This window comes from Chaetomium globosum, genomic scaffold (assembly GCF_000143365.1).
Source record: "Chaetomium globosum CBS 148.51 scaffold_6 genomic scaffold, whole genome shotgun sequence".
Classification (NCBI taxonomy): Eukaryota; Fungi; Ascomycota; class Sordariomycetes; order Sordariales; family Chaetomiaceae; genus Chaetomium; species Chaetomium globosum.
The window spans coordinates 1,957,187-1,969,376 of NT_165981.1; the positions used below are offsets into that span (position 1 = coordinate 1,957,187).

At 55.5% G+C, this 12,190-nt stretch overlaps 3 protein-coding genes across 3 annotated transcripts; all 3 read right to left on the minus strand.

Annotated features, from left to right (window-relative positions):
• Positions 1-88: 88 nt before the first annotated feature.
• On the minus strand, positions 89-199 carry CHGG_08968 (uncharacterized protein; the record flags this gene model as incomplete). The annotated part of the gene is made up of 1 exon (XM_001226894.1): positions 89-199. One exon carries the CDS (start codon positions 197-199, stop codon positions 89-91), a length of 111 nt encoding a protein of 36 aa, XP_001226895.1.
• Positions 200-4,451: 4,252 nt separating this feature from the next.
• CHGG_08969 (uncharacterized protein) lies at positions 4,452-6,478 on the minus strand (the record flags this gene model as incomplete). Its single annotated transcript, XM_001226895.1, has 2 exons — positions 4,452-4,551; positions 4,656-6,478. 2 exons carry the CDS (start codon positions 6,476-6,478, stop codon positions 4,452-4,454), a joined length of 1,923 nt encoding a protein of 640 aa, XP_001226896.1.
• Positions 6,479-7,126: 648 nt separating this feature from the next.
• On the minus strand, positions 7,127-11,208 carry CHGG_08970 (uncharacterized protein; the record flags this gene model as incomplete). The annotated part of the gene is made up of 7 exons (XM_001226896.1): positions 7,127-7,702; positions 7,771-8,175; positions 8,237-8,478; positions 8,534-9,230; positions 9,300-10,394; positions 10,642-10,679; positions 10,824-11,208. The coding sequence occupies 7 exons, from the start codon at positions 11,206-11,208 to the stop codon at positions 7,127-7,129; spliced, it is 3,438 nt and encodes a 1,145-aa protein (XP_001226897.1).
• Positions 11,209-12,190: the final 982 nt, after the last annotated feature.

Consider the following 12,190-nt stretch of genomic DNA (forward strand, 5'->3'; position numbering starts at 1 on the left):
AGGTCCAGACGGCAGTCCAAGTTCACCGTGGCAACGATGTTTCTAGATGGGTCAGCCTCGTCTGCGATGCAAACTACAATGGGGCTTCCTACTGGAGGGTGGGAGTGATGCCACTCGGGCCCGCAGAACCAGCACCCGGCGTCGCAGCGGGGGTCGCGGGAGTCACCCCAGTACCGTTCGTGACTTGAACGCCCTGCATGCTGATCACCGTTGGTCGCCGTACCCTTCAGTGCGCCGCCGAGTTTGCGAACTCATTCGCGCCACCGAGGAACGATAGCGAGCCAGGCGCGGTGAACGCCTTGGCCTGCGCAGCGTTCGAAGGGATGAGTCTGAATGGCTCCCATGTTGTGCGAAATAAGCCAGACGACTCGATCTCAGTTTGGGTTTCTGTTCGCGCGAACAAATCTACAAGGAAACGACGAGTTAGATGAGGGTTGGTAAAATGGAGAAAATGGCAAAAATGGGGAGGCGAGTCTCGATGGGCAGTTGGTGAGATGGGGGAGAGAGAGAGTGAAGGGCAATTTATGGCTATTTTCATGGTCCGTGCACCATTCTGGCAGTTACTGATTGCCCAGGTGGTGAATCGATGTGAAGTTGTGATGTTGTTTTTAAAACGGAGTGATGTTCTCAAGCACATGGGACGAGTCGGGAGAAAGAGGGGGCATACCAGAATGTGGGAGATGAACAAGTTAATGTGTCCCCCTAAACTGCTGTCCGTCGGCAAACACCCTCGAGGATGGTCGAGATGTCTCAATCAACGACCTCAAAAATAGACTTCGCTGATGCGATGCTGCGCTTGATTGCGACTGGCGATGGCTCGGAGCCAGAAGAAGCCTCGACGATGACGGGATCGAAGCGGGTTTCGGCACACGGTGCAGAGGCTGGCTTGCCCACACTTCTTCAACTCACGGCAGGACGATCTTCCTCTGGGAGAGGATAGCAAAGTGCACTGTGGCTTGTGCAAACGGATCTTCTATTACCCTCGACGATTAAAGGGTCGATTCGTGACAGACGGCGGTTTCCTTTGGAGGTCAGAGGGCGTCACGAATGACGAAGTGACGGCAGGCCCTAGTCCAGAAACGAGGGAACGGTCGTCTGTCTCTGTATCGACAGATTAATCCTCGACTCTAAATGAATGAGAGATTGCGCCCACACAGCGCAGGTATGTGGAAAAAACCGTTGGATGTCTGAAAATGACAAGCAACGGCCGACGTCAAGGTCGTTTTGTGAAAAAAGTGGAGTTTTGTTGATGGTAGGGGTGTGGGTCAAAAAATGTGTGGCCGGAGGCAGGTAGCAACGGCCGGTTGGGGACTTCCGGGCGCGGGCGGAAAACAAATCGGGGGAGCGGCACCTACTTATAATTTTCGCTCGCATACCCAGTGGCGCCTCAGGCAACAACGCTAGGCTTGTGGCGGCGGATCCCTTGCTCTTTCATGTTCTGCGATTTGAGATGCGGCCAATCAGAGGTCGGCCGTGCAGGATTTTTTCTTTCCTTCAGCCAATTAAAACCACTCATCTGCGCCTGCCTCCTGAACCCACCCCTGTGCACAATGCCAATGTACTGGTACTTCGGTGTAGAGCAAACCTCCAGCTCGCCCTTCGCATTCAGGCCGCTAGGATCCCCAACACCACCCAACCATGCGACCATTCGCCATCTCAACCAGAAACCCGTCACACACCCATTGCGACCTCCTGAAACGCACAGCTCTCTCTCCCCTATGTTCGTTTAATGCGCTGCTGTTTCCGCGACGCTTCATCGAACGAAACGAAAACTTGTTGATTTTTTCCCCTTCAACGCTAGGATCTTCACAAACACAACGAGACACGACTGCCGAACGACACGACCGCGCTGCATGCCGGGTTGTTGCTGTTTACATCACCGCCCTCCGTTGGTTCCTGCGCTCCATGACCGTTGTATGATGATCGCCACCTCTCGTCGAACCCAACAAACCCAAATCCGAGACGTCCGGCCACCTTGCTGAAAGTCAACTCGACATGAATGAGGACAACAAAAAGAGGCCGAGTTGTCTCCCGCTATCAGAGGATGCAGCTGAGCGTCGCGGCTGAAGGCTGCCAGTCTACGCCTTGCTCCGCACCCTAAATCAACAACTGAAGTCGGTATTGACGCTCGCCCTTTCGCCGAGGAACGCTCGTGCCGCTGAGCACTATTATGAACGACGACCTATTTTCGCGCCAGAACTAGACAGACTTCATGCTGTTATCCTGTCGCGATAGTGCTGTCCCGCTTGCGCCAGAGTGACGCGCGGCCTCGTTGCGGCGTGTCTGGCGGGCTCAGGCAGCTAATCGCCACATTGCATTCCGACGCCGCAACATCAAACCAACACCAACTGCCGTTTCCGGAATACGACTATACTGAGGCATGGATGACATGCGTGCGGTAATTCTAACTACTGCGAATGATTTCGAAATTTTGTAGCTTGGCTCTCGGTTTGAGCGCTGGCGCACATCGGCATGTTGGGAAAGCCCGCCTTGCTTGACATCGTTTGAAGGCCCAACCCATCAAACTGCTGCTGTACAAAGTAACACACTGCAAAGGCAGGCAGCCAAGAACTGCCCTCACCCGACCCTGACATTCCCAACATCAAAAGGTAAGAAGAGCAAGGTGCTCTCACCCTTTCTGACCGCGAAAAAAGAAGCCATGCATAACATTTGCGCACTGCTCTCTAGCCAAAAAAAGCCGAACTCCAAGTGGAGGCACCGCCGAAACCTTGGACTAGAGACACGAAAAGAAAGCCATTCGAAAGCGTAATGTCCTCTTTTTATTTTACTCGGTTTCTCTCTCTCTTTTTTTTTTATTTTCTTTATCTTTTCTCTTTTCTTTATTTTCCTCGACTCTCGAGTTCGGCTTTTTTTGGCCAGAGTGTGCGCACCCAAAGACTCCCTCGTCGCTCCACGGCTTGGCACGAAAACAGGAATATCGAGCGCATATCAAGGCCGCTCTGGCATGTTGCGCCGTGTCAGTAACCGGGCGCATGGCGACCGTGCCTGTGTTCAGGGGGTGGAAGGGCTCGACGCCACCCCCATGACGGAAGTATCTGTACTTGGGACGGAGCGGAAATGGGGTGTGCCCCGTGCAGCTGTGTGGCCCGTGTGGCTTCAGGTTCGACCAACCCGATGCACAACACTTCCCGTCCAACACCCAGCCTTGTCTGTGAGTCATCTTCTATCCTCACTCATAAATTCTTGATTTCAGCAATGAAAGCATAAAGATGCATCGCCGCCGGTAACCGCAAGCGCCAGACGCTTCGTGAAGGCGAGGGTTGAAATAACGCTCTCCTCCGTCGCAGTTTGCCGCGCCGCGAGGGGGAAAAGCGGGCACATGCGATTGCGCGATTGCCACCAACGCCCGGCTGGTACGGCTGGGTTGTGAGTCGGCCGCTCCCTCCCTTCGTCCTGCCCAACCCATGAAGTTCGGTTGCGGCCGTGCCCCCTCCCAAACATGAGGAGGTTGCCGACCCAACCATGCACTCACGAGGCGGGGTCCAACCAGCCTGGAACAAAAGCGGGAGGGGTGCATAAAGTGCTGAAGTGCCGCGGCCCATGAGGCGCGGGGCATCCTAGCGCTTAAGACTCGCGGCTATGAATATCGCTTCGCCTGCGAACGTAGAAAAAAGCCCGTGCAAAGTATCTATAACTAGAGATACGCGAAGGCATCTCCAACAGAAAGCCCAAGTGGCCTTGAAAACCACAGGGAGTACGAGTCTTTCGTTGCGCTCGCTCGACGATGACCCCTCAGTCGTTCTCCTTTTCCTTGAGAGAGAGATGACCAAGGCCGCCCGCGTTGGCGCATGGCGTGACCTGATTGGTCCATGCGGCCTTTTCTTCATTTCCGCGCAGCAGCGCGTCCACTGGGACGCGCTCCTCTCGTGACGATATCGCGATGTTCTCGGCTGCTAACTGCTAGCTACTCGTCTAGAACTGCCCTCGCGTTGCTCATGGATGATGGAGACACCTCATTTTTATATCGCCCTCCTCCCCCACAAACTCTCTCACCACACATATAACGCCAACAACAGCAAGTCGCTGCGCCACACTTTCTTTCCCCTCCATCGCTCAGCCACATATCTGTGTCACCTCGATGCATACAGAGAAGTAGATGTATTTCAGGGCGGCGTGCAACTTCACCTACCCCTTATTCGGCGACACATAGGTATCTGACAGCCCAGCCGAGCAAACTTCGAACTTCTCTCTCTATTCGAATCCCATAAACGCTCATATAACAATGCCCGCCCAAAAGAATAACCCAACCCAGGCGCGAAACATGCGCCCCGGTCAGTCTAACGCGACAAATAGGACATCCCAAGAACACCATTGCATCCTTTCCTGCCTATCTATCGATGCATGCATGCGCGTTTGGTACATGTGGTAGGAAGACAAGAATAACCCACACACCAGATCATCACAACGCCCGCTCAGGCTCAGGCTCAGGCTCAGGTCATGTAATATTTCGGACCCTCGCCGCCCTGGGGGACCTGCCAGTTGATGTCCTGGTTAGGTGCCTTGATGTCGCACGTCTTGCAGTGGATGCAGCTAGGGGTTTCGTTAGTGCCGATCCCGGCGTGATAATGTCGGAAGAACAGAGGGGCTGAAAGAAAAAGGAGGGAGGGGAGAAGGATGGGGATATGAAAACTCACTTTTGCGCGTTGATCTGGAAGCGCACGCCCTCCGGCTTGGACGCGTCCTCGACGTACTCATACACGCCCGCCGGGCAGAACCTGTTCTCGACGCCCTTGAAGGCGGGCCAGGTCTCGGCGGTGTGCTTGTCCCAGTCCTTGACCTGCAGGTGCACGGGCTGGTCCTCCTCGTGGTTGGTGCCGGTGCGCGAGACGCTGGTGAGGATGTCGAAGGTGAGCTTGCCGTCGGGCTTGGGGTACTCGATCTTGGGACAGTCGTCGGCCTTCTTGGTGGCGGCGTGGTCGGGGGTGCCGTGGCGCAGCGTCCAGGGCACGCGGCCCTTGAGCACGAAGGCCTCGAGGCCCGAGTACAGCATGCCGCCGTACAGGCCGAGCGGGGTGTGGAAGGACGGCCGCATGTTGCGCACCTCCTTGAGCTCCTTCCAGACGGACGACTTGCGGAGGGACTCCTCGTACTCGTACAGGAAGACGGCGCCGGCGTCGCTGCTCTCCCGCAGCGCGTTCCAGGCCGCCTCCGCGGCGAGCATGCCCGACTTCATGGCGCTGTGCGTGCCCTTGATCTTGGGTACGTTCACAAACCCGGCTGAGTCGCCGATTAGCGCGCCGCCGGGGAAGGCGACCTTGGGGATCGACTGGAAGCCGCCCTCGATGAGGGCGCGCGCGCCGTACGAGATGCACTTGCCACCTTCGAGTACCTCGCGGTACAGCGGGTGCTGCTTCAGCTTTTGGAACTCGCCGTAGGGAGACAGCCACGGGTTGGAGTAGTCGAGCGCGACGACGTGGCCGATGCTGACAAGGTTGTCGCCAAAGTGGTACATCCATGCGCCGCCGTATGTGTCGTAGGAGAGCGGAAAGCCCATCGAGTGGGTGACCTCGCCCTTCCTGAACTTCTCCGGCTGCACCTCCCACACCTCCTTGACTCCCAGCGCATACGTCTGGTGCTGGCTCTCGCGGCGCAGCTCGAACTTCTTGATGACCTGCTTGCTCAGGCTCCCGTGGCAACCCTCACCGAAGAGCGTGACGCGCGCGTGGAACTCCATGCCCCGTTCGAACGTATCCTTGGGTTTCCCGCTGCGTGCGATGCCCAGGTCGTTCGTTGCCACGCCCTTAACACTTCCGTCCGGCCCGAACAGCACCTCGCTAGCAGCGAACCCGGGGTATACCTCGACGCCGACCTCCTCGGCGCGCTCGCCAAGCCATTTTGTGAATTCGTTCAGACTGAGGATGTAGTTCCCATGGTTGCTCATCTGCGGCGGTTTCGGCAAGGGGATCGACGACTTCTCGGTGAGGAAGCGCATGCGATCCTTAGTCGCGGGCGTCGCGCCGGTGAAACGGTTCTCGTTCGCCTCGTCAAGCCAATCCGGGATGAGCTCGTTGATCGCAGTCGGCTGGACCACGGCGCCTGAGAGGACATGCGCGCCGAGCTCCCCGGCCTTCTCGAGCAGCAGCACCCGGAAGTCCTCGTTGCCCGCCTCGTTGGCCAGCTGCTTCAGACGGATGGCAGCCGAGAGGCCGGCGGGGCCGCCGCCGATAATGCAGACATCCACCTCGTCGCTCTCGCGGTCAATGCTGGCTGGGTCGAACGAGTCGTCGGCTTTGGCGTATAGACGGGCTGAGGTAGTTGACAGACACCTCCGAGTCGTTTGCGCAGCAAGGGAGCTGCCGTATGTCGCGCGGACGCCAGGACGCCGTAACCGGCCAGTAGCAGCCGAAGACAGGCTCCTGATATCGCGTGCCTTCTGGAACTGGGCTGTTGGCAGTGGTGAGGGGGCTGCCGCGGCCCTCCGGCAGAGGTTTGTTGTGAGACGTGCAGAGGCCGACATCGTTGCTGCACGCCGAAAATGGAGGTGACTCAAAAAAAAGAGAGGAAAGGAATTGGCCGCCCCGCGATGGAGGGGGTTGGAGGAGACGAAGTACAAGCAAAAGTAACTTGACTTGACAATCGCACTCACAGAACCCTGACTCGCATAAATCTATCGAGGTTTCAGGCCCCGTATGGAAGGAAACCTTTTCTACTTTGCTCCAATTCCTCGGGTTCCTTCTTCTCAATGCTATAATGACGTTTCTTCCAACAACAAGCGGCCAATTGACTTTTTGGCATTTGAAGATGGGTCTGTGCGCTCTCCGAAGCGGAGCTGGAGAGTGAAACTTGGCCCCCGCTTACCCGAGGAAAGCCGAGTCAGTTCAATTCATTGTTTTGTCTCCACCATGTCTTCGGTCTTGTGACATCGTGGGTTGCCATCTTGAGCCGAGCGGGTGTGCGGTTGAATAGGTACGCAGTAAGGGCCTGGTCTCGACTGTCCAATGGGACAGCCAGTGGTACGAGGGATGAGACAATGGAGGTTCAAATGAGGAATTATATGGGAAAAGGCTCGCTCTCCTCATCCGTCCATCCATCCATCCATCTAGATTCTAACATTACGGACTTGGTTGTCCGTGCCTCAAGCTGACTCCTCCTGTACTACTTCAGCTCATGACCGCTTCCGGTTCTTCGACACATCGACAGACGTCGAGCCGGTGACGTTCTGTTCTGGGATTTGGTACTGCACATCCCTCTGTTGTCTTTTGACCATGGCCCAAAAATCGTAGCTTTGGTCATCCAATGCCATCTTCGCCTCCCTATGCCGCCTCTTCTTTTCTTCTCTCCTTATTCTCTTGGCCTCTTTCCTCGAGGTTGGCTCCAGCCTCTCGGAATAGACGTTCTTGATCACCTTCCACGACGTCTTGATCCCCTTGTACGTCGCCTTGAAGGTGCTCTGCACACGCCAACTAAAGGCCGCCACCAATGACACGATGATCAGCAAGATGGACGCCGGGAGGGAGATGGCGCCAATTTCCTTCAAACTTGGAATATCCTCCTCTTGCCACTCGATTGTGTTCATACCAAACAATCCGGTGAAAAAGGTTAGGGGAAGGAAAATGACGGTGAACGTTGTGAAGATCATGACCGAGAGGTTCTGGCTCGATGCCAGCTCGGCTTGCAGACGCGACCAGCGGACCTCGTCGACCTGCGCCTGGCGCTGGACCATCTCTAACATCTTCTCGTACTAAACAAATTCGTTAGTTCGTGTCTGGTTGATGGCTGAGGGTTGATGCCTTCTGAGGGTTGACCTACGTCGTTTCTCGTGGTGTCTACCCTCTTCAGCATCTCAACAGTCTGCTGCTTGTAGTCGTCGAGGTATTCAAGCGCCTCTTCCAAATAGTCCTGTCCGTTTTTGGTGCTATCTTTGAAGTCCTTGCTCGTATAGATCTCCTTCATTTGGCGGATTGTGGAGTCTTGCATCTCGAACAGCTTTTGGAGCGTCGATAACTCGTCCTCCAGGTCGCGCAACTCCAACAGGGCCGACGTGTTTTCTCTATTTTCACGCTCAGACCGTTCCAGTTCGCGCCTGTGTCGCTTTTTGATCGCCGTCGGACTCTCCCCTTCGGCGTCTGACTCATCTGACTCGTCTTCATCGTCTGGCTCCATGTCAAGGGCGTTGATCCGGAATTGCTTCATGTTGAGCGTCATCCTCTCGGCCTGTCGCATGTGTTAGCATCTGCCTTTACGTTTGACACCGATTAGGTAGTTTCAAACATACCAGCATTCCGATGGCCTCGTCAAAGACACGGAATATCTCAAGGTCGGGGTGCGAGGATCGGTCAAGGAGGACAGTGACGGCATGCCATACGATCAACGCCGCAAGGTCTAGCGTGTTCTCTGTTCTTCCTGTCAGGTCGCCGTTGAGCTCGTTGTAGACGCTGCTCCGCAAGTCTGCCTGCTGGAAAAGGGTTCCTTCCGTAGGGTTAGATTCCCGCCTGGAGAAGAAAGTCACCAGCGTAGCTACCGAAGGTCAGCATTTGAGTTATGGGTTCTAGGCAAGCCAAGCCAAGCTTACTCATATCAATGGACCAGAGCCATAGTTGATCAACCATCAAAACATGGCCATCCTTCAGTTCGGACCCCGGTTCGACGCCGAACTCGACGTCCGTGCCGTCGTATAGGCTCGAAGTAGAGCCCTTAGCTGAAGGCATGGAGCGCCCGCCCGATGACTGCGTAGAGCCAAGGTTTGCCATGCGTCTCCATGGCGCCGGGGTGTCCTTTTTGGTGAGTTTATACAGCATCTGGTCATCGTCCCGCGAATTGGTATCCCTGAGAGAGTGATGGCCAAATTGGTCCAGGGTTCGACGGCAATTTAGAGGGGGGTCGAAACCGATGTACTCCCAAATCACCTTGAGTTCAAGAGATTCCTGCTCAACCCACCGAGGGACTGGCTTGGCTCGCCCATGACATCGGCGCTTCATAACTAACTTTCGGCGTCGGATCATGCTTTGGTATGTGTCGAAGTGGAGATAGGGGAGGTAAAGATAAAGACAATTGGGGGTGATGCCCATGTTGACGGGGCCAAATAAAGGCGATGGGATCCGCGGAGAATTTAGACGGTCCGCAGCGGAGAGATATTTGCATATCGCTTTGAGATACGCTGGTTGGGATTCTGAATTGCGGTTTTGAATCTGTTTGGACGTCCAGTTATCATAGTCGAAAAGCCGCGAGAAATCTAGCCCCTGGGTCTTTCCCAAAGTTGCAAAGATTTCCTACCCGGAATGGTTAGCATCTGGACTGCGCAAAAAACTTTTGGAATCGTGTTATCAGTGTCATCATACCTTGACCCAGACTGGGTTGTTGAATGGCATGTGAATCCACGAAAACTTCTTCAATGACGGGCTGGGCCGCAGGAAGCCGGCCGTGGCGGTCAGGCCATGTTGTTTCACCAACGACTTTGCTTGCTGCTGAGCGAGCAAGTCGATGGTATGGGCATCTTCCCCTGTAAAGTCGCTGCTAAACGGCAGCGTCAGGGTTGGCTCTGACATGGTGGTGCTGACACTGGCGATGCTGTCCGGACTGGGGGGACGAAAAGTAGGCTCTGACTGAGCTGGTACCTTCAGCAGCGGTGGCCTCTCTGTGGGGGTTGTGATGATGATATTTGGCGACAAAGTCGTTGTCGTGCTTTGCGATGCGTCGGTCGTCTGGCTGCGAAGGCCAAGGCCGGCCCCTTCCCCCTTCGAGTCGCTAGCCGATGGCTCTGTTTCAGAACGGCCGCTGACGCTGCGCTTGCTGGACCGCCTCTTGGGTCCTTTATGGAGCCGTTCTGCTAAGCAGCGGTCTGGTCCCTTCTTGATGAACTCCTTATAAGAATGCTTTGTAGAATACAGGCGGATCATAGAGCCAGTCTCCCCGCCCTGTTGCTGCCGAGGCGATGCCATCATGGCCTCCGGGTCCTCGTAGAAGCCGATAACCTCAACCTTGACCAGTGACTTTAAATGCAGCGGTGTGTGGCGGTGGGCGTGGTTGAGCTGCGCTGCCTTTTTGATGGCCTGAGCGAAATCCGCAAGGTACGACTCCATGATGCGGGAATTGCTCGGTCCAAACGAAGCGAGGTGGGCGTGGTCACTGTCGACGGCGTACACGTCTTCTTGCCATACTTCAAGGAGTGCCGACTTCACCGATACCAGAGGGGCACCGAACTGAACATCGCTCGGAAAGCCGGCAGCGGAACCAGACAACGTGGACTCTTGGGTCTCGTAAAAGGACCAAAGACGAAACTCGCTCGCCATATCTACAAACTCGTCGTGTAGTGCGATGAGATCCAGGTTACGGACGTTGATTTCATCGGTCAGGGATCGAGGGAGCGTCCTCTGCAGCTGGAGGAGATCCTGGATGCTCTCCTTGAGGTTGGTCATGGACATGTAGCTAGATCCCTGGTGCGGTGTGCCTTTTGCGGTCAGTTAATACATTCTCGCCCTTTGCGGTGGACTCGCTCACCGAAAAAGGTAACCCCGTGGCAATTATCTACTATCGCCTGGTACTGGGAGCTGTGATTTGCCTTAACCAGCGCATATTTGACAACTAAGCCACCGATGCTGTGGCCGATGAAAAACAGGGGGCGCGCGACCTAACCTAGATCAACATAAAAACCCAACGGAGCAGGAAAACAGGCAAACGCACCGCCCCGTCACGTATCCGTTCCACCTGGTCTAGCAAGTCTGTCGCCAAGGATTTCAGGGTCATGCCGTCCTCCAAAACGCGATGTCGGTAGAGAGACACTCGGGCGATGCTGGCGGCCATACGCAAATTCTTTGTGACCCAGGGGCCAGGCCTACGCGACGAGCTACGTGATCCCATCTCACCTGGGGCGCTGGCGTCGCCGGACGTTTCATGGCCAAAAGTCCAGGTATTTATCGGATCGGCACCTGGGCAGGGCACTGCAATAACATCGACCACCGTTTCGTTATGACCGGAGCCACCCACGTCGCCGTTGACATCCACGAACCCGGGACCCAAGTCGGCGGGCAAGACGTCCGGAGCAGGCTCACCGCCCAGGCTCTCCCAAGCCTGGCCTTCCCGTTTCTCACGCACAGCATCATCCTGAGAAGGAGGCGCTGAGGAGAAATCCCTGATTTGGATGTGCGCAGTGGCGGTGGCATCAGATATGACTTCCGTAGTCTGGGGGTTGTCCGTTGGAACGAGGTCAGCCTCGTGTGTTGAGTTCTTGGAGTTGCCGTCTCTCTCCATCGATCTCGTTGGCCGCCTGAGCAGAGGTGACGCTGTTCAAGGCCGGCCGCCGTTGAAGGGCGAGGTAAGGTCTGGCTGCAGTCAAAACGTCCATAAACCTTGGAGAAGAAGTAAGGAAAAAAGCGCTCAACCCAGACCCCGTGCCCTCGAGATTTCCGTGTTGCCAAGGTCAGGCTCAGGAAGCGGGACGCGGGAAGACGCACGCGATTGATCCCATGCTGCTGCGAGGGCCGAACCATCGTCCCGAAAGGCTCCTTTTCCGCCCCCAGATTTCGAGATTATTCATGGGTCTTGGAGGCTGGGGTGTACAGTCAGGGGTCCTCGATTGGTTGCTGTTCAGGCCCCGAGGCCAAGGATGGGCAAATGGGGTGCGCTAAGATCAAACAAGCAGCAGTTGGATGCGAGCCTACAGGCTGATCCAACACCATTCTGGGTGAAAGGCATCCAGCAGCGTCAGCCAGCCTGATGTGTGTGCCTGGGATGAATTACGGGTCATCACGGGTCTTGCATTCGAAGCAAGCTTTCCTGTGGATGTGGAGGGAGTTGATCGGCCAGGCGTGGGGCATGAAGATTGTCGTGCAGTGGAGGATGCTGACTTGCTCTGACTTGCTTGGCTGCGTGTCAACAACCTAAAGTCGGGGCAACAAAAGAAAAAGACAAGGCATTTCCCAACTTGGAATGAGGAAGAAGTGCAAAATAGGTAGGTAAGTCGTGGGCTTGGCAACAACTATTTTTCGTAGCTCGGGCGTGCTCATTGATTGTACGGTGATCTGATTGATGATTCAACAATTTCCCTGTCTTTTGGGAACGGTAGAAGGTAGGCGGTCATTGCCCTAGCTTACAATGCACAAAAACTTTGGATGACCCGACAACCTTAAAAAAATTCCATCCATTGTCAAGATGGGAATGCAGAACCTCCTCCTCCATTGATGAGCAACTGCCTTGTGGAAGGAACCTGGAAGTCACGAGTAGGCCAAGAATC